The sequence below is a fragment of the Haliotis rubra genome, unplaced genomic scaffold (assembly GCF_003918875.1).
Source record: "Haliotis rubra isolate DU_JTF1 unplaced genomic scaffold, ASM391887v1 Scf328, whole genome shotgun sequence".
NCBI lineage: Eukaryota > Metazoa > Mollusca > Gastropoda > Lepetellida > Haliotidae > Haliotis > Haliotis rubra.
This window is the reverse complement of record NW_025767000.1, coordinates 1,104,957-1,130,452: the sequence shown is the minus strand read 5'-3', so window position 1 is coordinate 1,130,452 and position 25,496 is coordinate 1,104,957. Positions and strand designations below refer to the sequence as shown.

The 25,496-nt window shown below is 41.4% G+C and overlaps 2 protein-coding genes across 4 annotated transcripts in view; both read left to right on the top strand.

Moving 5' to 3' along the window:
- Nucleotides 1–25,496, top strand: part of LOC124284054 (prostaglandin E2 receptor EP4 subtype-like) — a 65,188-nt gene that overhangs the window by 21,762 nt on the left and 17,930 nt on the right. The window contains exon 1 of one of the 3 annotated variants that reach the window (XM_046720115.1): nt 18,267–18,395. The exons of the other annotated variants lie outside the window; for them this stretch is intronic. The gene's annotated coding sequence lies outside the window, so the exon portion shown is untranslated. Of the gene's footprint in view, nt 1–18,266; nt 18,396–25,496 lie in introns of those variants that run through there. 3 annotated transcript variants of the gene reach the window in all.
- Nucleotides 5,140–6,563, top strand: LOC124284016 (aspartic and glutamic acid-rich protein-like). The gene is made up of 2 exons (XM_046720052.1): nt 5,140–5,151; nt 6,099–6,563. Exons 1-2 carry the CDS (start codon nt 5,140–5,142, stop codon nt 6,561–6,563), a joined length of 477 nt encoding a protein of 158 aa, XP_046576008.1.

Here is a 25,496-nt window from a genome sequence, read left to right as displayed (position 1 = left end):
CTCTTTCTCCACTTGACGTCTGTGTGTCCTCTTTCTCACTGTGTTTGTCCTCTGTTTCCTCTTTCTGTCCACTTGGCGTCTGTGTGTCCTCTTTCTCCACTTGACGTCTGTGTTTCCTCTTTCTCCACCTGTGTGTCTGTGTGTCCTCTTTCTCCACTCGTCTGTGTTTCCTCTTTCTCCACTGTTTCTCTATGTTTCCTTGTCTCCACTTGGCGTCTGTGTTTCCTCCACTGTCCCTCCACCTCTGTGTCCTCTTTCTCCTTGTCGTCTGTCCTGTCCTCTCTGTGTGTCCTTCTTTCTCCACCTTCGTCTGTGTCCTCTTTCCTCCACTGTCTGTGTTTCCTCTTTCTCCACCATGTCGTCTGTTCCTCCTGTTTGTCTGTGTCCTTTCTCCGTCTGTGTTCCTCTTTCTCCACCGTGTCTGTCCTCTGTCTCCACTGTGTCTATGTTTCCTCTTTCTCCACCTCTTTGTCCACCTGTTTCTCCACCGGCGTCTGTGTGTCCTCTGACGTCCACCTGTCCTCTTTCTCCTCCGTGTGTCCACTGTGTCCTCTGTGTCCCTCTTTCTCCACTTTGTCTGTGTGTCTCTTTCTCCACTTGTTTGTCCTGTGTGTCCTCTTTCTCCACTGTGTTTCTGTGTGTCCTCTTTCCTCCATCGTCTGTGTGTCCTCTTTCTCCACTGACGTCTGTGTGTCCCTCTTTCTCCACTGTTTGTCTGTGTCCTCTTTCTCCACTCTGTCTCCTGTGTTCCCTTTCTGTGTGTCCTCTTTCTCCACTTTTCTCTGTGTCCTCTTTCTCCACTGTGTCCTCTTTCTCCACCTTGTCTGTGTTTCCTCTTTTCTCCACTTGTCCTGTCCTGTTCCTCTTTCTCCACCATGGCGTCTGTGTGTCCTCTTTCCACCTGACGTCTGTGTCCTCTTTCTCCACTTGACGTCCTGTGTCCTCTTTCCCTCTCCACTTGACGTCTGTGTGTCCTCTTTCTCCACCTTGACGTCTGTGTTTCCTCTTTCTCCACCTCTGACGTCTGTGTTTCCTCTTTCTCCACTTGGCCTGTGTGTGTCCTCTTTCTCCACTTGACGTCTGTGTGTCCTCTTTCTCCACTTGACGTCTGTGTGTCCTCTTTCTCCACTTGACGTCTGTGTGTCCTCTTTCTCCACTTGACGTCTGTGTCCTCTTTCTCCACTTGACGTCTGTGTGTCCTCTTTCTCCACTTGACGCCTGTGTTTCCTCTTTCTCCACCTGACGTCCGTGTTCTGTTCTCCACTTGACGTCTGTTCTTTCCACTTGACGTCTGTGTGTCCTCTTTCTCCACTTGACGTCTGTGTTTCCTCTTTCTCCACTTGACGTCTGTGTGTCCTCTTTCTCCACTTGACGTCTGTGTTGTCCTCTTTCTCTCCACTTGACGTCTGTGTTTCCTCTTTCTCCACTTGACGTCTGTGTGTCCTCTTTCTCCACTTGACGTCTGTGTGTCCTCTTTCTCCACTTGACGTCTGTGTGTCCTCTTTCTCCACTTGACGTCTGTGTGTTTCCTCTTTCTCCACTTGACGTCTGTGTTTCCTCTTTCTCCACTTGACGCCTGTGTTTCCTCTTTCTCCACTTGACGTCTGTGTGTCCTCTTTCTCCACTTGACGTATGTTTGTCCTCTTTCTCCACTTGACGTCTGTGTGTCCTCTTTCTCCACTTGACGTCTGTGTGTCCTCTTTCTCCACTTGACGTCTGTGTTTCCTCTTTCTCCACTTGACGTCTGTCTTTCTCCTTGGACGTCTGTCTCCACCTGCGTCTGTGTCCTCTTTCTCCTTGACGTCTGTGTTTCCTCTTTCTCCACTTGACGTCTGTGTTTCCTCTTTCTCCACTTGACGTCTGTGTTTCCTCTTTCTCCACTTGACGTCTGTGTGTCCTCTTTCTCCACTTGACGTCTGTGTGTCCTCTTTCTCCACTTGACGTCTGTGTGTCCTCTTTCTCCACTTGACGTCTGTGTTTCCTCTTTCTCCACTTGACGTCTGTGTTTCCTCTTTCTCCACTTGACGTCTGTGTGTCCTCTTTCTCCACTTGACGTCTGTGTTTCCTCTTTCTCCACTTGACGTCTGTGTCCTCTTTCTCCACTTGACGTCTGTGTTTCCTCTTTCTCCACTTGACGTCTGTGTGTCCTCTTTCTCCACTTGACGTCTGTGTTTCCTCTTTCTCCACTTGACGTCTGTGTGTCCTCTTTCTCCACTTGACGTCTGTGTGTCCTCTTTCTCCACGTCTGACGTCTCCACTTGACGTCTGTGTGTCTTTTTCTCCACTTGACGTCTGTGTGTCCTCTTTCTCCACTTGACGTCTGTGTTTCCTCTTTCTCCACTTGACGTCTGTGTGTCCTCTTTCTCCACTTGACGTCTGTGTTTCCTCTTTCTCCACTTGACGTCTGTGTGTCCTCTTTCTCCACTTGACGTCTGTGTGTCCTCTTTCTCCACTTGACGTCTGTGTGTCCTCTTTCTCCACTTGACGTCTGTGTTTCCTCTTTCTCCACTTGACGTCTGTGTGTCCTCTTTCTCCACTTGACGTCTGTGTTTCCTCTTTCTCCACTTGACGTCTGTGTTTCCTCTTTCTCCACTTGACGTCTGTGTTTCCTCTTTCTCCACTTGACGTCTGTGTGTCCTCTTTCTCCACTTGACGTCTGTGTGTCCTCTTTCTCCACTTGACGTCTGTGTTTCCTCTTTCTCCACTTGACGTCTGTGTGTCCTCTTTCTCCACTTGACGTCTGTGTGTCCTCTTTCTCCACTTGACGTCTGTGTGTCCTCTTTCTCCACTTGACGTCCTCTGTCTCCACCGACGTCTGTGTTTCCTCTTTCTCCACTTGACGTCTGTGTTTCCTCTTTCTCCACTTGACGTCTGTGTGTCCTCTTTCTCCACTATACGTCTGTGTGTCCTCTTTCTCCACTTGACGTCTGTGTGTCCTCTTTCTCCACTTGACGTCTGTGTGTCCTCTTTCTCCACTTGACGTCTGTGTGTCCTCTTTCTCCACTTGACGTCAGTGTGTCCTCTTTCTCCACATAACATCTGTGTGTCCTCTTTCTCCACTTGACATCTGTGTTTCCTCTTTTTCCACTTGACAACTGTATAACCTCTTTCTCCACCTGACAACTGTGTTTCCTCTTTTTCCACTTGACAACTGTATAACCTCTTTCTCCACCTGACAACTGCAGTTCATCTTTCTTCACCTGGCAACTGTGTTTCATCTTTCTCTACTTGACAACTATGTGTCCTCTTTCTCTACTTGACAAATATGTGTCCTCTTTCTCTACTTGACAAATATGATTCCTCTTTCTCTACTTGACAACTATGTGTCCTTTTTCTCCACTTGACGTCTGTGTTCCCGGTTCCCTTTTGGCAACTGTATTTAAGAACTCCCGAATAGATGTAGTCATAGTAATGGTAGTGTCGAGCAACTGACAGTGGGCATTTATCAGTAATGGCAACTATTCCATCTTCGCTTTGATACATTGTTGTAATGCCACTCACGTTAGTTGGAGCTTTCATATCATAATCGGTTCACAATCGCACAGTCATATGTCATAAAACTCTTTTCAAAGAAACAGAGAAAATGTATATTACCATCTGTCATCCTCAAACAAACACAAAGAACATTAATTGTCATAAAATGCAATTATTTCACAAACCATGAAAAAAATATTGTTACTGTTTTTTAAAGTAACGTTATTATTTTGACGTTTCCTGCTCGATAGATATTTATCTTACAGGTATAACAAACAAGTGTGTTTACCTGTGCAACCCACAGATGTTATGGAGTCAAATTACTCCTTCGCCCCATCTGCCATGTTAAACGTGTAATCAACGCTGGAGTGATCGATCTCTGTCAAGGTTTCCATCAAAATCACTGCTATCTCTACAATATAAACATAATCCGTTCTTTTTGTGTGTGCATTAGATGGATTTGTTATATTTAATATTAAGCACGCTTTACAAATCGAAACCTGACAAATGACGGTGGCGGTTGTAACACGCCGTTAGCCTTGCAGCGATCCGGGGTTTTTTTCAGGGTGCGGTGTTTACAAAATTGATTTTGCAATCTCGGGGACATCTCTTACTGTGTGTGTGCTCTCACTTGGCAATAAATCAGCGTAATGATTTATTGCATGTTTTAACGGCGGTCGTTCATACCTTGGCTTATGTAGATGTTTTGTAGCGGCAGTATAATGAAAATGGAAAAATAGTGGCTGTGTATATATAGCTGTACGTCATGGTATGTGTATGAGGGTTTTTTATCATTATTTCATATATCCTTAGGATTTCCTTATTGGAGACAAATCAAACGTGCCACTGGTCACTGAGTGAGTGAGTGAGTTTGATTTTTCGCCGCACTGAGCAATATTCCAGCTATATGGCGGCGGTCTGTAAATAATCGAGTCTGGATCAGACAATTCAGTGATCCACAGCATGAGATCGATTTGCGCAATTGGGAACCGATGACATGTGTCAACCAAGCCAGCGAGCCTGACCACCCGATCCCGTCAGTCGCCTCTCACGACAAGCATGGGTTACTGAAGGTTCATTCTAACCCGGACCTTCACAGGTGGTCACTGACAGAAGAGAATGAGTTGGTGAGTTGGTGTTCACGCTACTTACGGATATAACTTAACAATGTTCCAGTTAAATTACGGTCTGTCAGTTCTAAGAAGGTAGAGTGCCGGAAGTAAGGTCTCAGACGTTTACTGACAACAGGGGCCAACCCAACCGGGATTCCTACCCACGATGATAGGTTACTGCTGTGTGCAGGGTACTTCTGGGGATCAGGAAAACGTTCTACTGACAGACCAAGAATCAGAATCGAACTGAATAAGGGATTTGAACCGACAACCAAGGTACTTTGTCAATCTGCAGATGCGGACACAAAGAAATTTCTTTTTAAATTTCGTCTTTGCAAAGTTGGTGTAAAGGCCATGGTGTTATGAACACATAATTCTAATAACTAAGAAACAAGCGCAAAATTGAATATTCTTAATTCTCAGGAAGGTGAGAAAATGCAAGCTGATTGCACAGTGCCATGCTCATTAAGCACGATTGTGCCTTACATACATAGATGATAGCAATGTACATACATGATTAAATAGCTAAAAAACATAAGATGATTTTAAAAAAATGTCAAAAAAGGTCTGTAGGTGTAAGTAATATTTACAAAGTTTGTGCTGTTATTTACTGTCTTCTCATCTTAGTGTATCTGATATAAACAAAACGTGAATTTCAAGCTGTCCCATTTCATCTCTATCCGATAAATCATTTCAGATTCGTTCGAAAACATGTTTATCTGACGTTGCCTAATCAGTTCTATCGCTGTCTCTGTATGCGTGACGTTGATTATCAGTTTCATCACCTTTTCGGAATGTTCGATGAAGTGAAAACGACAGTGTTAATGGCAAATTATGCTTTTCAAAACTGTCGGTATGAAATCGGTTTCTCCGCATGTTTGGGTTTCTCGTGGCTCTGAAAAGTTTATTCACCATTGGCAATATGTGGTTGGAGGTTCAGGAAGTTGCATAGGTTTCTGTTTGCACGAACACTACAAAAGCTATGTGTGTTTGGTAATTACAGTATAATGTAACGTAATTAGGACTCTCGGTGCGTCTGTGATGCAGTGAGGTACATTTCCGTTATCTGAGCCAATAGAAATGTGTTTCCTGTGTCCATGGTCGTCTGTCTGTGCTCAATCAAGATACAGTGCCGTTTCTTCATTAAGAGCTTCATATTGCCTTCCTCTGTATTCACGATGAACGTCGTTTGTCATTATTCTTGTGCAGACATTATCAGGTAGCGTAGACAGTTGCAACATGATTGGAGAACTCTCTAATAGGACACTAGGTGACCTGAACCTTAAAAACCTTCAAGCCAAAAACCCCAAAGTTTTGCGATGGTACTCAGAATTATAAATATAACCGTACCCTCAAAAAGGTAAAGTAACCGAAGGTTTATGGATATGAGAAACGTTATCAGAAGAAAAACATATTTGCATAGTACCAGATTACTTTATTGGTATGGCTCCGTTTGGTAATTAGTGTATGTCCGCCAAAATAAATGATTATCAAGCCATTATTTACTGACAGTCGAAGACCGAACACTTCAATGACGACACAACAAAATGCAATGACGAATCAACAAAATCAAATGACGACACAACAAGATCCAATGACGACACAACAAAATCCAATGACGAAGCAACAAGATCCAATGACGAAGCAGCAAAATCCAATGACGACACAACAAAATCCAATGACGAAGCAACAAGATCCAATGACGAAGCAGCAAAATCCAATGACGACACAACAAAATCCAATGACGAAGCAGCAAAATCCAATGACGAAGCAGCAAAATCCAATGACGACACAACAAAATCCAATGACGACACAACAAAATCCAATGACGAAGCAGCAAAATCCAATGACGACACAACAAAATCCAATGACGACACAACAAAATCCAATAGTGAATCAACAAAATCCAATGACGAAGCAACAAAATCCAGTGACGAATGTTGTTCTACAAAGGCATGCGTTTCAGAAACAAGTTAGCCAGTAAAGAGCCATCACCGACCGGCAAAACATCATTGATCAATTTTATTGTACACTGGCGGCACTACATCTTAATCTCAACCATGGGGATTGTTGGGTTCTCCCAGTATCGATGTCTTGCTTTCACTGGGTGGAATCTGTGTACGATACCTCTCTCTGTGAAGACGTGCCACATTTGAGATCGCATCTGATGAAATCTGTTCTCAAGAAACATTCACACTGACTTTGTATCATAACCTTCTTTGCGCCGTTGTCGCTAGAGCTTCGTCAATAAGATTTCGGTCATCACAATTAGGACCTGGATTCTATTCCCGCGTGGTACATATGTGAAGGCAAGCCTGGTGTACCCCGCCGTGATATTACTTAGATGCAATTCCCCACCCTAAATGGAGTTTATCCGAAACATGTATTTTTTAAACATGTCATAAAAACGAACCTTGTGTAAAAGAACGGATTCCAAATGCATCCAGGAACAGATTGTGCGCATGTATGCATGTGTAGTAAATCACAAACGGATGACTTGTGGAAACATGCAATATACATCTGAACAGCACAAATTACAAAAAGTCAGTTAGGGCATTTGCCTTGTAACAACTATCTTGAAATATGGCTTGATCCCAACTCATTCACTCCTCTCGTGAAAATAGAGTTTCCAACTAAATCAAACAATAGTAATCAGTCCATTTACTTGGGTTATTGTCCATCTCGTGGAAGGTCAGGCCTATACGTACTAAAGGATGCAGGATATAATGGTATATTGTGCCATTATCAAATCCACACAGGCTCAGTTTTTCAAGGGAAGGTCCTCTGACCGACCGCGTCGTGGAGTTTATGTGCAGTAAGCTGAAACAAAATCTACTCCGCTCGGATGAAGTCGGATGGTCAGGAAAATGGACAAGAAAGCTTTCTGCTGCTTGGTACCAGTCACTCCCTCTTAAAACGGTTAAAGTGTTAATATAAATCAAAATGTAAAGATGAAATGTAGATTAAGTAATGAATTTAATGAGACTGTCCAACACCTTGTCAGTGGATGTTGGGGCAAACACAGTATCTTATATTATCTTTATTTTCTTCGTCACGTCAATTGATGGTACAACCCAAAATATGAAGAGGGCATCTTGGAAAATGACAATGTATCCAAGCCGCTAACCATGACCATTTCTTTCTAGTCTGACACTAACGTGATTGAAAAGATTCAGGAACATCTTGCCAAATATAAGGACCGCGCGTAAAACATGTCACGCGTGTAACCCAAGTACAAAGCTTCTCCATTGATCTCGGTAACCTTGGTTTGGTACTTCCTGATCTCTTGGCGCAGATCAGGGGACTGTCCAGGTTCTGCACCAGGAGCACAGCTCTTCTGACTCTCTCGGTAATGCTCATGGTTGGGGAGTTTCTATATTCATCTAAGGTCTTGGTGGGTTCCCATTCACTGTCTTGGTTGGGTGTAAAATAAGGCCACTGAGCTGACAGTGAGCTTAACCAGACTGCCAGGATAACCCGAACCCTCTTTGCTATTTTTTTAAAAATGATAAATGAAATAATATAGCTGTAATCCGATTCATTCACCAAATATATCATAGACTGATAATGATATGATCTCTGACAAGTGTAAGGAACTCACGTTCTTAACGATGCTTCTCTCTTTCAAATGCTCTTTATAGACATGCATGCGAGCATCTAGCTATAAAGGAATGTGGTTGTGTTGAAATGTGTATACTCCGTAAGTTGTTGTATCATTGAGCTGGGCGGACTCCTTGTGCTCACTCACCCCCATTCCCTGCCAAATGGAGCAGGTGACGAACCTATGTTTTACCATTCCGTTAAAATGATTCATGGCTGTTTTTTGCAAATTTACTGCAACAATAAACAGTTATGTTCAAATCTTTCACGAAGTAGCAGATGGAAGGGCACATACATGGCGACCATGGTATTCTTTATTTTGACAACAAAAAGAAGAAAAACATTCCCAACTGCCTCTTTCTAAGTATCGTTTTCCATTGTGGGGTACTACAAATAGCAGACAGACCCGGTATATAGCCAGTTTAACTGCACTATCACGGACCCTGTCTGCTGTGACAGCCGAAGAAGAACTTACGTCTCTATTTGCGACGATACAGGATCCACGACTTTACCGCTATGGATAGCGCTGAGGTAAACACTTTTTCTGTATCGTTGCGACACTATGTTGATTTCGCGACCTAAGAGTGAGTTAATTAACGGGTACATAGGGGTGCACCCCCTCCCCCCTCCCCCCACACACCCCACCTGAAAGTTTATTAAATGACCATTGAAAGTCTCGTGAAAACGGGTGAAAATGACCTGTGCAAACCTCCCTTTCTCGAAAAGCTGTATCCGCCACTTGGATATTAAACACCACTTTGAATTGAAACAACATTTAAGCTCGGTTACTTTGATCCAGTTTGCTTATCGTCTATTCTATTTTTAGACAGCATATATGATAACATGTACCAGAAGCGTTCCGTGTATTGATGTATATTTAGTTAAGTTTTAATTGAACATTTGTTGAGTGTATCATATCCTTCCTAACATTAGGCCGTGCTCATGATCTCTATCACCGACAATAATTTGGCTTATCGGGATTTGTTCAAAGGGAGTTGATGTTGTTATTTGCTGTCAAGTGAAAAGTTCAATAATACGTATATCACGCGAAGTGAAGATACCATTTTGAGTAACAACTGTGACGACTTGGATAGGTTCCGGTGCACTGAGTTTTTGAATCTCAGATAATATGTTCGTCTTGTAGATATTCAATTATGACTTACTGAGTTTGGTTTTACGCCGCTTTTAGCAACATTCCAGCAACATCACGGCGGGGGGACACCAGAAATGGGCTTCACACATTGTACCCATGTGGGGATTCGAACCCGGGTCTTCGGCGTGACGAGCCAACGCTTGAACCATTAGGCTACCCCACCGCCCCTATTCAATTATGTTTTTCATAAAATTTAGATTTAGTTTACTTTACACAAGACGGAAACTGAGAAACATACAAAAAGGATTTTCAGTAAAATGTCGATACAATTTCTGTTGAAGGCCGGTTTGGCTTCAATTCAAAGGTCCCGATAGGGGATTGAGGTTTCATTATAAGCTTGTCTTTATTGTGTTTACGATGAAAAACAGATCATCACAATGAAAAAAGCTTTGGAGAAAATTAAGTGTTCCCAATAACAGCCCCTTACATTAAGACTCGACGTTGTTTGTTGGTTGTCTGTTCTCATTGACGCACCATTCATGGTTTACACCTTAAAACCGACTGGCTCCAAATAGTGTTTCTAGAATAGGTGTGCTGTGATAAAACTGCATGGTACATAATTTAGGATTCATAGCAGAGAGGGTGAATAATGAAAACGGTTTCCTTTACATTATGTTCATAAACGCCGTTTCTGTGTTGTTTTTTATTATTACCTTTTACACGGATCGCCATATGGTCTCACACACCTCCATTCGACGTGAGAGATCAGTCATGTATATGGCGCCAGAATCTGTTCATCGAGAGTTCGAAAACCAAATTCGAGATGCTACTTATTCTTGGACAGTCGGTGGTGAGTATCACAATATTGGGACTCGTCTACGACATCGTGCTTCCCTCCTCCCCTCCCCACCCCACCACACCCTATGTTCACAGCTCAAGATTCGCCTTGATTATAGCCTTGCAGCACCAAACCTTTTTAATTGGTTGCACCAGTGCTTCGAACGTACAGGGGGCGGTGGGGTAGCCTAATGGTTAAAGCGTTGGCTCGTCACGCCGAAGACCCGGGTTCGAATCCCCACATGGGCACAATGTGTGAAGCCCATTTCTGGTGTCCCCCACCGTGATGTTGCAGGAATATTGCTAAAAGCGGCGTAAAACCAAACAAAGTCAGTCAGTCAGTCGAACGTACAGGACCCGCGTTCTTTCGGGTCTTCTCCACTGTCGATATACTTAACATCTTTGAGTGGCATTTTTGAAGCTGGGAAGTACAATGCTGACGAACATTATGTCATTCCAGCTTGACAACAGTAGAAGAGTTTGTATCGGAACTTCGCACTCACGAAATAAAGTAGTTGTTATCCATAAAGTTTGTCAGTATTAATACACATGCACATAATGAAATAATGGGATTAAACCAAACTTAATAAGCACTGGGCTGATTTGGCTTGATGTAAATGGCATCCTGTTAGAAGCGATGTCAACCCAAAATTTAAAAAAATGTAATCATGTAATGCAATACAATGTAATTAAGATTGACAGATCCGAATCGTCCATTATAAAATCACTACTTGAAATCGACATAAATCATATTAATCATTTGGCCCGTCAAACATTCATTTTCACCACGGGTGCTCGAACCTTAGTCAACTGAATTAAAAACCTCTACAGTCACATCACTGCTTATCACAAGCATCTGGAGTTTCTCGTTATCTTTTTCATGTAAATAGAGCCATCAGAACGACCGAATTCCGATCTGTCATGTTTTTTCGACTCTTCAGCCGCTCCTATACACGCTAACCGGTACAACTCATTTCTTATTGTCCCAAAGCGACTCTGGTTCTCTTTCCATAATTTACCAAAAGTGCACTTGATTTCCAAGGTGAAAATTTATACTGATCTATGCTCATTTAAAGGGACACTAACGAGTGAAGTATATTGGTCCCGAAGGAATATTACGTGTCGAAGTAAACATTAACAGCCGTAGAACTGGAGCATTTCCTCCCGAGTCGCAGACAATCTGCCGGGAATTTGGTGATTTATTTTCTCGTGCAAGTGATATGCAACTGTTCAAATAAATTAGTTATTACGCTTTCAGAGGATGTACTTTTGTGGCAATCGGTTTAAGGTTTTTGGGTGTGCTGAGTCAACGCTGAGAAGGGTGGTGGGGTAGGCTAGTGGTTAAAGCGTTCGTTCGTCACGCCGAAGACCAGGGTTCGATTCTCCCCATGGGTACAATGTGTGAAGCCCATTTCTGGTGTCCCCCCGCCGTGGTATTGCTAGAATATTGCTAAAAGCGGCGTAAAACCATACTCACTCGCTCTACACTGAGAACGATCATTCTTCATTATGCAATAAAATCATTCCACTGGGTGGTAAAATAGATGTGAAAATATCATTGACAATCAGTGATGACACTATATTTGCGCTAAAAGGGTTAACATGTTCAGCTCTACCTGTAGCACCTGCCACTGCCACAGTTTGTAGAAAAACGTAAGTGCTTGGCCTCTAAAAAACTAAGTCTTGATCAGGCAATTAGGTAAACGTCCCGTGACACCACAGCACCTGTACTGCTTGTGTTCAAGATGAAGCCGATATGTTAATTGAATCTGGTGTTACAGAGACGTTACTGCTGACATGTTCAGAGAAACACTTAAGGAACACATCTCTGCAACACGATGGAAACTGAGCAAATGCAAGGAATGGTGATGTTACAGGATTAATGTGTTATTATTAGAGGAACATCCAAACATACCTGTTGTAATATTGGTTGGTTGGTTGGTTGTTTAACGCCGCGGTCTGCTAGTCCAGCTAAATGGCGGCGGTCTGTAAATAATCGAGTCTGGACCAGACAATCCAGTGGTCAATATCATGAGCATCGATCTACGCTATTGTGATACGATGACATGTGTCAACCCAGTCTGATCACTCGATCCCGTTAGTCGCCTTTTACGATAAGCATGGGTTACTGAAGACCAGTTCTGATTGTTGTAAGAACTAACGCAGGTCATGCAGGGACACCTGTATATAGCTGATGAGTGTTTTAGGGCACCGGTGGGACAGCATACGTTCACCTTTTCATACAACCTACACTTGGTTTGATAACTAGTGGTTTTAAAAAAAAGCATGCTCGTGATGCGGTAAAAACTGTACAACCGAATCTATCTTTGGCAGATCTTATATAGATAAAGAAATGGTTTTGTCGCTTAGAAGAGCTTCAAAATGCACCTACTTTCAGATAACTAGAAATGATGTACAACATTCGAATTAACCCCACCTGACTCTGGTGTTACACAAGTTATGACATACTGTTTATTGGCAAAGCGGACGTATTAAACTAAACAAAATGTGTTTCCCTGACACTGATGGGTACGGTATATGTCACGTTGACAAGGCGCCTGTACCCTGAACTACATAGATGTTGGTTAATTAGAACGCAGCAGACCCGTGAAGATCCGGGTTAGAATTGGTCTTCAGCAACCCATGCTTGTCGTAAGAGGCGACTAACGGGATCGGGTGGTTGACACACGCCATCGTATCCCAATTGTGTAAATCGATGCTTGTGAACACTGGATTGTCTGGCCTAGGCTGGATTATTCACAGGCCGCCGCCATATAGCTGGAATATTGTTGAGTGCGGCGTTAAACAACAAACCAACCAAGAATGCATCAGTGTCTGGTCTTTAGGATAAAAATTCGTGTTTTGCCCACAGTATTCGTTTTCGTTTCTTGTGAAATCTCCCTGCGCTTTGTCCCGGTGACAATACCGAGACGACCAGCCTGCTCATGTCACATAGGTGTTTAAAAGTGTCAAGTGCGGGACGGGGTTCACACACAGTATCAGCAGCAACGCGTTAACCCTTGGCACATAAAGGACATCTGTCGACATAAAGGACAAGGGACACTTACATATTTTCTTTGTGTGTATATTATTTAATGCCGCATAATAAGCCTTCCAGTCCTTCCAGACAAAGCATTGCTTGGCATCATGACCATCGATCTACGCAGTTGGTATACGATGGCCAGCGAGCCTGACCGCTTCACGGAATACACGGACCCACTTACATTAAATTCCTTTCCTCCAATAGCAATAGGGGCGGTGGGGTAACCTAGTGGTTATAGCGTCCGCTCGTCACGCCAAAGACCCGGGTTCGATTCCCCCATGGGTACAATGTGTGAAGCCCATTTCTGGTGTCTCCAGCCGTAATATTGCTGGAATATTGCTTGAAACGGCGTAAAACCATACTGACTCACTCGAATAGGGATAGCCTAGTGGTCCGCTCGTCACGCCGAAGACCCAGGTTCGATTCCCCACATGGGTACAATGTGTGAAGCCAATTTCTGGTGTCCCCCGCCGTAATATTGCTTGAATATTGCTTGAAGCGGCGTAAAACCATACTCACTCACTCGAATAGCAATAATCCTACCTACATGTTTAACTCTCAGCCTGTCTACTTTATCAGCTCTCTTACAAGGGACAAGAATAAAACATATCTTTCGACGTCCAATGCACCTGCTTATCGAACATTTCATTCCCCATGCATCCACCCATTTCTGTCCACATGGTCTCATATTGTACGTCATCCCCAGTTCTCCATCTATTGTCAGGTGCCCTTGCATCCTCTTCAAACACAAAACACAAAACCATAACTGAACACCATCTTCTTCTCTGCGTCTAATAATAAATAATTGATTCCAGAAAGAATTAAAAAGGCGGAATCGTTAGTCAAATGAATGTCGACGGGTTAAAGCTTTCGTTAGTCATTCAATTACATCCATGTTTAAAGTTGCGCAAGCCCAACATAGTATTGATTGCTGATTATTGATGACTCAGCGACTCCACGTGCACGTGGCACCTTGACCTGGACTCATCTTGTGGCAAGTCCAGATCCATCAACCAACTTATTTCAAGAGTTACAAAATCAATCACGTTGTAATTATAAATGTATCTGGTAATCCCTAGGGACAATCATGTTATGTATCGTGTTCTTATGATCAAGCAAATATATTGATAATTTGCGGTTCCAGATGTGAGACGAGTCTCAGGTGATGCAGATCCTCGTTGGAAGCACATTGTATATTTTCCGTTTTCATAACAAATACCTGCTTAAAAGCATTAACCTCAGCCATAAATCATATTCTATAAATCTGTATCCGTGAGTCTTCATCAGTCACATAAAAATATCATATTTTCAAGCCTCTTTCTTTTATTGAAAAATCTTTGCACATACGACGAAATCGGCGTTCTCTCTTATTCACCACATGCGTTAGAAACATTAAAACACACGGCATTCTATGTTTTACACCTCCCACGTAACATGGTTTGGCGTCAGTTGTATGTGAACGGCGGTGAGGTGTGACACTTTAACCCCATTGAGAGCAACCAATCCCTCTTGCACCAAACCCTTGTAGATCGCCTTCATGATCATGTGGTTTACATTTAGACCTAAGTGTTAACATATCCCAGGGTCTGAAGTGTTCGGATGAACACATATAATACTTCAATTGAAAGGTCGCTTGCCATACAGCATGCATTACAGCTATTTAGGGTCACCATATTGCAGGATGTTGCGTTTGCGAATACTCTAGACTATTGAATTCCATCGGTGCACTGTTACCACGACTGTTGTAACCCACCTGGCTTCTGAGGGATGAAACTCCATATCCATCACGTCACAGCTACTGCATGGAGCTCTTTCAGCACACAATTCAATTAATATCTGTTTGTCAAACATGAGACATTCATTTTAGGGTGGAAAATCCATTTTCCACAGTTGACAATTCATGTGGAGGCCGCGCAAGACGAATTTAAAATGTCATATTTTAAGGCATTAAAGGATTCGACATTTTCATTTGAATTTACGTTTTTGTAAATGTTGGTTGTCGTATGGGCACGGAATGGGGATTTGGGGAACAAAAAGTTATATTGAGTACTAAGTACTAATTGATTTTAACATGCTGTTGCCGACATTAAATGTTGTTTGCCATTAAGAACGTGACATAATCGTGTAGACGCGCCTCTCAGCTTTCAGAGGACGAAAAAACCTGTTGATATATTCAACAAATCGAAACTTGACCAAAACATCGCTTTCACGATTGCCTGTAATCGATCTGAATCAGGCATGTTATTGAACACACTGGGTACTGGAGAGGTTACATCGGTGCGGTCATTCTGTCCTCATGTAAAGTTTACTTTGTTGATAAACAATAAGTATACTGACGATCAAAAGAAACGTACTACACGTCTCATTCGGTTTACTATACGTTTGATTTTCCATTGAAAATATCTAAAATATCTTTCTGCCTAAACATTAATTGTACAGACGTTTGTACACTCATCAGAGAATACTTTGGCATGGTTTCATGAACTTTAAAAAATACAGCAATGCAAATACACAGGCGACTAACGGGGATCGGGTGGTCAGGCTCTCTGACTTGGTTGTTTTACATCATCGTATACGATGCTGCTGATGACAGTCACTAGACTGTCTGACCGGTGCCCAGACTAGATTATAAACAAACCGCCGTCACAAAGCTGAAATATTGCGGAGTAAATCGCTAAACAGCACAAAACACTGCTGTAAAACTGAGTGAAACGCGGCCTAGTTTCTGGAAGTGTCTGGTCCAGACTCGAATATTTACACAAACATTGGATACTGCTGACGTTACATCAGAGAAAATACTGTCACCCTCTTAAAGTTGTTTGTGTTGAGTAATAACACGTTATTATAAAATTGTTCACAAGAATGGCTTTATTTCCAGACAGCAGTCCAGTCAAAACTAGCTTGGTCAACCAACAGCATCCTGTACATGCAATGTGCAGAGACCATGACCATACGATTCACTTAATGGTCCCCTCTTACAAAAACATAGGACTCTTGCTCAAATCTTCTTTGATCAGGATCACAATATCCATGGCCTAGTAAGGGTTTTCATAACGTTTTGTTGTAGGCAAATGAAAGACATTTCCAAATTTGACGCATTATGCCCGATGCAAATCATAATTAAAATTGATTTGCACGTTACGTTTCTGGGTTATTTTCAGATAAAATATTGACTTGCCCTTGCATGTATTTTTGACGGGTGCACAATCCTGGCATCATCACTGTTTGATAAATGTAAGTGAGTGATTCATAAAAAATGTGGTTATGATTTACTTGGAATCGTCCAATAGACCTCTGGAGATTTCTCTTGGTTATTGAAATGGCTCGGACGCGTTTTGTTTGGTGCTACTGTCGACTTAACATTCGTCCTTTGACAATGCCGCTTATATATGTCCTTCTGTATCATGGCCAGCCAACAGAAGTGGAGCTGCTCTTTCAGCATTCATGACAACGTTACCCAGAGACAAACACATTGTGCTTTTTAATTTCCTGTTCTGTGCAAATTAGGGGTCTGTTGCCATTCCTGTGATGGTTTAATTCCATTTTTATTCCGAGAGATATTTTATGTTTACGACTTTTACAAACCTCGGCCATATTATTAACGTTAGCATTTGGACGTCGTAACGTGGAACAACTCTAGCGACCAACTTTATTAGGTTATTTGGGAAAATAGGATTATGTGTGTTTACAATCCAGACGTTGTTGAGTACTAAACTTGTATTTGCCGACATTGTAAATACAAAGGTTATCGATATTCTTCGGTAATTCCTCTTTTCTTATGTACTCAAGCAGCTGTCACGTGTGCTTGAAGCTGAGTGGTCAAACAATGGATGGTGTGCCAACTACAGGCGAAACGCGTGTACAGTAAGGAATACTGTGACCGTTAATTGGACTTCTAGATTCTCTCTGGATATTGCTGTCGCTTTGACAGGTAAACGATATAACCTTCATTATTTACGATCTTCTTTCAAAACTAAACTAAAATGTTGCGATTTAATTGAAATATAATCCCATACTATCACATGTCGGGTAAACCCATCTTTATACGAATCAAATATCCCATATAAAGATTCAGATATTATTTCATAATCATATGAAACTAGTATAAAAAAGATGGCACCATATATACTCTCTTCGTATAGATCAATGGTTAACACGGTCTATGGGCAGCCTAATGGCTAAAGCGTTAGTTCGTCACGCCGAAGGTCTGGGTTCGATTCAGCACATTGATGAAACGTCTGAAGACCATTCCTTGTGTCCCCCGCTGCTACACTGGTGGGTCCCAATCCACAAAACGTTACGACATTCGTAAGCCTATGATAAATTATAGTGTTACGACATGTCGTAACGTTACGAACGCTTTGTGGATCGTGACCCTGGAATCTTGCTGAAATAGTCGTAAAAACCAACTTACTCATTAAATTATTAAAAAGTAGCAAATACACTTCAAGAAACATGGATGTCCATGTAAACTTTCAGAACCATTGAATCATTTCTGTGTACAACAAGGAGGACCTCCCCCCAATGGATATCGACAAGCCTATGCAAGCCATCAACCGGTTCGATTGTATGCCACAGAGCGCAACAGACTATTAATAATAAAACCTTCATGCTTCTTGATTTTTGTCGTTTGCGTCCGGATTGCTCATTACAAAAACGTTTGCTTTATTTATCTCTCACCAAACGCCCACACGAGTAGTGTGCCTATCCCAAGACAGTAATGAACTTGTATACCAAGACAGCGGGTAGTCGAGTTGCTGTTACAGTCAATTATCTCAGAGTCGTCATCCGTATTTACGCCTACTGTCAACGAGAACAAGTTGTATGTAATCACATCATGATATTCCAGCACTGTTACCCCTTAACCATTAAAACTGATCAAGCTGACAAAATGACTTCAGTACTGGGCGTTCGCGATAACAGACGGATGATGCTCAACGGGGTATATTTGTGTGTCTACAGGACGGGCATTTTTTTCACAGGGAACAACTTTACGAGAGGTCCGTCGTATCTGTAGGGGGGTGTACACGTTCACGTTACCGGTGACTGTGTAAATCAGTTAGGTGTGTAATAACGCATCGCCCACTGAGCCAGTACAAATAACACTGGCGTGCTTCAGCAGCCACGAGAGGAGATCGTGATCTGGAGAGGAAGATGGGTGATTTATTCTTACACAAGTCAGGATGCTATTCAGCCGAGGATTTACTTAACTTGTAAACTGACACGTGGTTATAAGGTAAACTCATTTTACACAATTGTACGCATGACCTATAATTTGCTTCTTGTAAATAACTATTTCCATGACTTTAGTATGGTGATATTACATAATTCATGAATGTGTAAATGGAGAGTTTCATTTCAAATGTAACTATGTTATGTAATGTTTATGAAACATCTCAGTGTATGACTTAAGGAGATGATATCTATTTCTATGTTTATTGTACTTTTATACCTCTACTGAAAGTACATCATCTCGTTTGAATATTCGAACGTCGCAGATCTGACCACATTTTAACTGTAAAATATATATATGTCATGCCCATATGATTTAAACTTTATCAGAGAACTGCTTAAGAGACTGCTCTCATAAGTTAACATAAGTCGAATAACGTTGTGTCGAACCTTAACGTGCCTAAAGTACTGTTGCCTTGAAGTAAACGCTATGGCCCTACCCGTTCCTTCTTTAGTCATCATGTTGCGTTGAACCTCGGATAACTCGAAGTAGTTACGTAGGTCTCTTCAGCTTCGACACAACGATGTTTGACAAATACGCATACACATAGACCCACACATACAGACATACTGTGCCAGGATCACCCGAGCTCTCTCTACTGCATGTTCATCATAATCTGTAAAACATAATAATAATGGCCACACATCTGTGCATACTCGAACAGCATTATTATCCCGGATACCCCACGCTGCGTGTTAGGCGTAAGAAGGTTATAGTCACATGACTTATCCCATGGGTACCCATTTTCTGCTGGGTGAACAGGGGCAACTTTGAACCAACGTTGCCTAAGGTGAGACCACATGTATCACACGAGCTTCGTTGTGGGGTAGGACTGAAGTCCTAGAAACTCTCATGAGTCAAGCTGCCAAACACGGTCACCCATCCAAGACTCTCCAACACACACACACACACACACACACACACACACACACACACACACACACACACACACACACACCCCATACATGCATGAATGCATATATACATGCATGCATGCGCGCGCGCGCACGCACGCACGCACGCACGCACGCACGCACGCACGCACGCACACACACACACACACACACACACACACACACACACACACACACACACACACACACACACACACACACATACATACATACATACATACATACATACATACATACATACATACATACATACATACATACATACATACAATCTATAGAAACACCATCCCGGTGGCAAGCTGATAGACCGACGTAGCAAATAGCGTCTCATATCACACAGCTGCTAAATATTTAAATAATCTGGGGACTTGACATTTCCAACGCATGCTGGGAGACGTCAGTGTTTGTTGACGGTCTGCGAATGCGAAGTACCCGGTAAATACAGTTCGCCTCACGGGGTCTGCTCGTCTTTGTTCTTGTCGTGTGATTGTGGTGAACTGTAGTCTGTTAGGTCAGGTCGACTTGTACAAGTGCAATGAAGGCACGAACACAACATATTTCGTATGACCTTATGGACAAACGTACATATTGTATTTCTTTACTGGCTTCGTTATATGATGTACAAACGATAAAACGCTTTTAAGATAATTAATTTTACATTACTTTGTTAAATATTTATCAGCTATCAATCAATACTGATTGGTTATATATTAATGCAATATCTAAGTCAAATTGTACATGTCAACCGCCATGTATATCAGACTTGGCAGGAAACCAACATGTTTCCCGACATACAATTGCTACGGCTTACAGTTTAATATAAGTTTTTATATGTGCCGCTAATATGAAACAATATGTATATAATTGCAAAATGCAAATATCACTTTAACAAGTCGTTATACTGTGCTTAGGTATTTTGTTATAGAATATTTGACTGTAAGTTTAGGCCGCATTAGACTGGGTGACACCAGAAACGACCTTTACACTCTTGCAATATTATTAGAAGAGACTAATTTTAAGTTGATATCCTGTTGATAGTTAAGCTTGTTAACTAACCTCCTGTGAAGTTTGCTGACTCTCCTATAGCGATACCGTCTCAATTTAAACAAGTATATCAGTGATAGATTGAAGTTTGTAATCTTAGTTCCCCGCCGGGAGAGATGGCACATTTATCAAGCTTAAATACGGCTTCCTCGGCCATTGGTGGGTGTCTATCATTTGAAACAATATAGGTTTCCACCAAGGAGGCATTTCTACACACGTCATGTTTACAGGTTACAGAAAATGCCATATTATATACGGTTTTGGGGAATATAAACCTTCTCTTCGTTAAACGATTACGGACAGCAAAGTCTTCTAATCGCCCAAAGCACAAACAATAAATCAAGTTTCAACAGAATGGAAACAGGTTATCGTACCTCACATGATGCAATGTTCAACATCTCAAATGTTATAGCACTGAATCTTAATTGTTTTATACAACTGCAAAGAATATTATGGAGACTAGTTTGAAGGCTCAACTTCAGATATATATGTTACAGTCAGATTGTGAAATCAGTCATTTCGTGAAATGACTAAACAATTCAGTCATTTCGTGAAATGAATAAGATGTCGCCAGTCTTTAGTCTTGTTATCACTCATCCACACTACCAGCATGTGTGTGTGTATATGTATGTATATATGTATACATACAACATAGATATGTGACCGCCATATAGCTGGAAACATTGCTGATTGCGGCGTTAAGTAACAACATAGATAGATATGTCACTAATAGTTTTACTTGACACTACGCTCATGCATGCTCCTTTGTGAAGTCTATTGTTTGTCTCCACAAGTCCCAATAGGCCGTTGTGTCAGCTACAATTATTCTTGACACCTTTGATGTTAAGATGTGGTATTGCTTATCCCCCATCGTGTCAGAATGAGACACTGTTTATCCTTGACACTGTCATCATGTCACCATGTGATACCGTTCATCTCTGAGTGAGATTTTTAGTTTTACGCCGCATTTAGCAATATTCCAGCAATATCACGGCGGGGGACACCAGAAAGTACACATTGTTCCCATGTGGGGAAGCGAACCCGGGTCTTCGGCGTGACAAGCGAACGCTTTAACCACTAGGCTACCCTACCGCCCCTCATCTCTGAGGTCATGTTAATATGTGCTCTTTTTATCTCTGAAACGAATTATAACCAATTATGTTAAACGCGTTTCTCTCTCGCGTTTAGTCATTACTTTCGATATACTTCTGTGAACAGTCTTTGAGAATCCAGATTTTCCGACCTCTTTACATATCAAAAGACTGCCACTACATCATGGGCTTTTGTTTATGAAGCACCATCAAAGAGTGATGGAAACAACTGCTTCCAAATACCTGCATAGGCAAGTTCACGTGAAAAATACACTGGAATAAATGGTAATATTCAAAATTGGGAATTGAATAAGACATCGTGTTGTTTTCTAACGCGTCAAATTATGCCATTCCACAGTATGTCTATAAAACTCTCGAAAATTACTGAAGCCTTGAATGGCACAACCTTAATCAGACAACTTCGTAAGATGTTCTTTGAAATGTTGGTTGAAAGGCTACGCTCAATTGCACCTCAAAATGTGTGAAATGTAAACACCAAAGGCTAGAGCTGCCGGATTACTGCTGACTCTGACATCATGGTCACATTCGTGTCAAATTCGGAAATGCCCTCCACAGGTCTACCATGTAAACGTTTTGAAAGCTGTGCCCCAATGAATGTTGTAACCATAATTTTAAAAAACAACTACTGGAAAAAGAGCGTGCTCGAATGTGCCTCACAAGATGTGAAATGGAGATGCAAAGCCTGGATCTGATAGGGTATTGGGACGTTAATGGAAGTTGACCATTCGTAGTTGCAGTGATCCCTCTTGCCATACACACTTGTAGATAGTTGTTTTGTTTTATCTGTCACTGTGAACCTCCTGCATATATCTAAATATGATGTCCAACAGATCCGACTGTTTCACTGGTGTCTTATATCTTTAGTTCAGGTTGGTAAATCAGTGGAAGAAATTGGGTATTTGACCGTCATTGAAGGTAATCGACATGCCGGTAGGTTAAAGTAAACGTCTTGGCCAAATCCCTGGTTCTTTTTGTTAATCCGAGCTGAAATTCCACTTTTCTTTGATTCATCCCCAAATGTTGACAACGAGAGAGTCCAGTATAAGACACATTGTTTTCTCTGGACTCTTCAAATGACATAATGATTGAGTTTTTAAGAATTGGCATTACAACTTGCAATCCCATTTGCGAGTGTGGTGCTAACGACATTGTAGTCCAAAGGAAATTACTTACAGAGGCTGCTACCGTCAACAAGGGAGTACTCATCTGTGATTGTGTGATGTACATGTTCGATGCGGCTGATGAGTATTGGCAACCAGAGGCAGTAGCATTAACATAATGAGCTGTAGTCCACGTCCTGTAACACATTGGCGTAACACGTTCTTATGGCTGAACAGCTTCACATAATATAGAAATTGTGTTATGCATCTCTTTATGCGGAGAAAATGTGTGAGAGAGAGGTGACAGTGTAGTTAAGTGTCACCATTCCCTCAACTGTCTGCCTGGAAAAAAATTATGATCATGAGTTCGAATCCCAGGTCCGTTTCAAGATTTTCAGCATCATAAACTCGCAGCTATCACAGAAGTTGTAAACACCAAAGTCCTACAGTCACTTCCGGACTCCCACATCAAGCTGACGCGATGTGACATAACGTAACTACGGGGTTACACCTAACCTTAAGATTATATTTCGAGACATATGCCAACAATTATTCTTCTACAACTGACATTGATGCCTGAAGTACATTAAATTTTCACAGCTGCACATATTCTACTAAAAGTATACACAGAGCTGAAACTTATCGCTTTAGGAACACCTGGAAGCTCACTCATGCTACTTATCTAAAGGTAATACTACTTCCGCATTCCATATGTTTAGCACATAAAAACGAAAACTTTCTTGTCAGAAACTTACGTATCCTCCAATACTTTAAAGTCATAAAATCATATTTGACCACACGCCCATAGTTTCCGCTTAACAAGAACCACGGATTCATTCTATTGCATATCTCAACGCAGAATGCCAGTTTGGAGTGTTACACATAAGCACTCGTCGACAGGTAATACTTGCAACACTAACATACTTCAACGGTATCCGGGCTAATTGATAAAGCATGTCGCGCTACTCCCCTGGAGCAGAAACTGAGTGGCTTGGCCCTCCAAAGTAAGCTCTGTGTTGTTACAAAGCTAAGGGGCGACTTCTTCCACGGTCAAAACGCTCCGAGTGCTTGATGGAGACATTCCTAGGAGGACGCCCAATGTTTCAGGGAAACATCTTAAGGCCTCACAATTATTCTCGGTCAAATTCCTGAAGATTAAAAAAAAGGTTGACTTGGTTAAAACATCCTCTTGAAGTCACATGCAAGAAGTTGTTTTGTGTTTTTGTTCAAGATCCATACTCAACAACTATACATCATCCACAGTTACTGATTTACAAAACAACGATTCTGTTTAAAAAATATATAGTAGTTGCGAAATATATTTATGTCAAGCTAACTCATCTTTTAGTCCTTTCGAAACATAAAATATGTTAGGAGTAGAAATGTTAGCATTGTTTTCTTTCCTGTATGTTCATGTCTTTTATTTCGTTTCTAAAAGTTCATGATTGGAACTAGACGTCATTAGATATCGTTAAAAAGCTAATACTCAGCACAATCAAAAGGTCAGAGAATGAATATGTTTTGTGCCGCCATATATAGATTTCTGCTGCTAAAGTTACACATTGTTGCAAGATGTTTTCTATTAATTTCTTGTCACATATCATATTTGAAAAAAAAAAAAAAATATATCTGGTTTTACAATGCTAATCTATGATCCGATTGTTCCCCAAACCCGTCATTCGCAGTTCAAATGCAGTTCAGTCACTAATATTGGGAGTCACTCTGCAATGTCAGTTCAACAATTAGCGACGCCCTTCACATTATTGACCAAAGTACTCAGGGTAAGGTAAGTGTTAGCTATCGACACGGTGTACATACATCTTCCTCACATTTGTCAAGGCCGTCCTCTTTGTGTCCTTATTACAGTTATCCTTGAGAAATATTACAATGTTGATAGTCACTTTAAGCACGCATGACCTTGATCTTCCCATTCCCGAAGGGCCATTCATAACGTTCTCCTTGACTTATTGGTTTCACCTTTCCAAGACACCCATCACATTACTTTAGGACGCTCCATTGCCAAATGGTATCAAACTAACGTTCTTGGAAACTATACTTACAGCATAACTAATTATGGCAAATACATTGTTCATAGCTTTGGCTTTGACCAGTTGGGAGGTGATGCAGCCTTGTGGTTTAACCTCACAACTTTATGGATGACGTGTTGCACTATATAAAACATGATATGTTGGATGTGGCACTACATACAACATCCTATACAGGCTGATATTTCACTGGTCTAACTAAGTTACATCCTGGTATATCTGATTATGTTCATGTATTTGTATATGTCACGACCGTTTATGATGGAAGACTTTGGTTTCATGAAAACAATAAAAATAAAAATAAATAGATTAAAAAAATCCAAACTTTATGGATGACATGTTATTTATTACATGGAGCGAAGTTTCGATTAAGATGTTTAACTTGATAACGGTGTACATCGGAACGTCGTTCTATGTCATAAACAATAAGTTGTCATCCATAAAATTGTATGCTTCATTTTTGACTCGCCAACTTCTAGAATGCCGATCAAACAATGCTGGTTTCTTCATTAAACTGGTTCTGATATTTTTTCAGAGACTTTTTTTAATTAACAATTGAAACTTACAGGTTTTGTTGCTTTCATTCGTATCTAACTGTAGCTGCCTACCTCATCTCATACATCTTGTGTTAACTGTGACAGATTGATTCCGCCTTGCATTAGCGACTTCTGGCAAGGGTTCCCTTGAAAACGTAATCATAGTGAATAGTTATGTAATTTGTTTCACTGTAATTTATAGAATTCTTTGACAATAGATCAGTCGAGTGTCTGGCTAAATCGAGACAAACTAAGACTTGTGTTACTAGTTACGTCTTGGGGGAGAAATTGGAATCTGTCTGGACTTCATAGCGAGGATTTTCTTTCCCGTTCAAAGGGGGCCAGTTAACCTT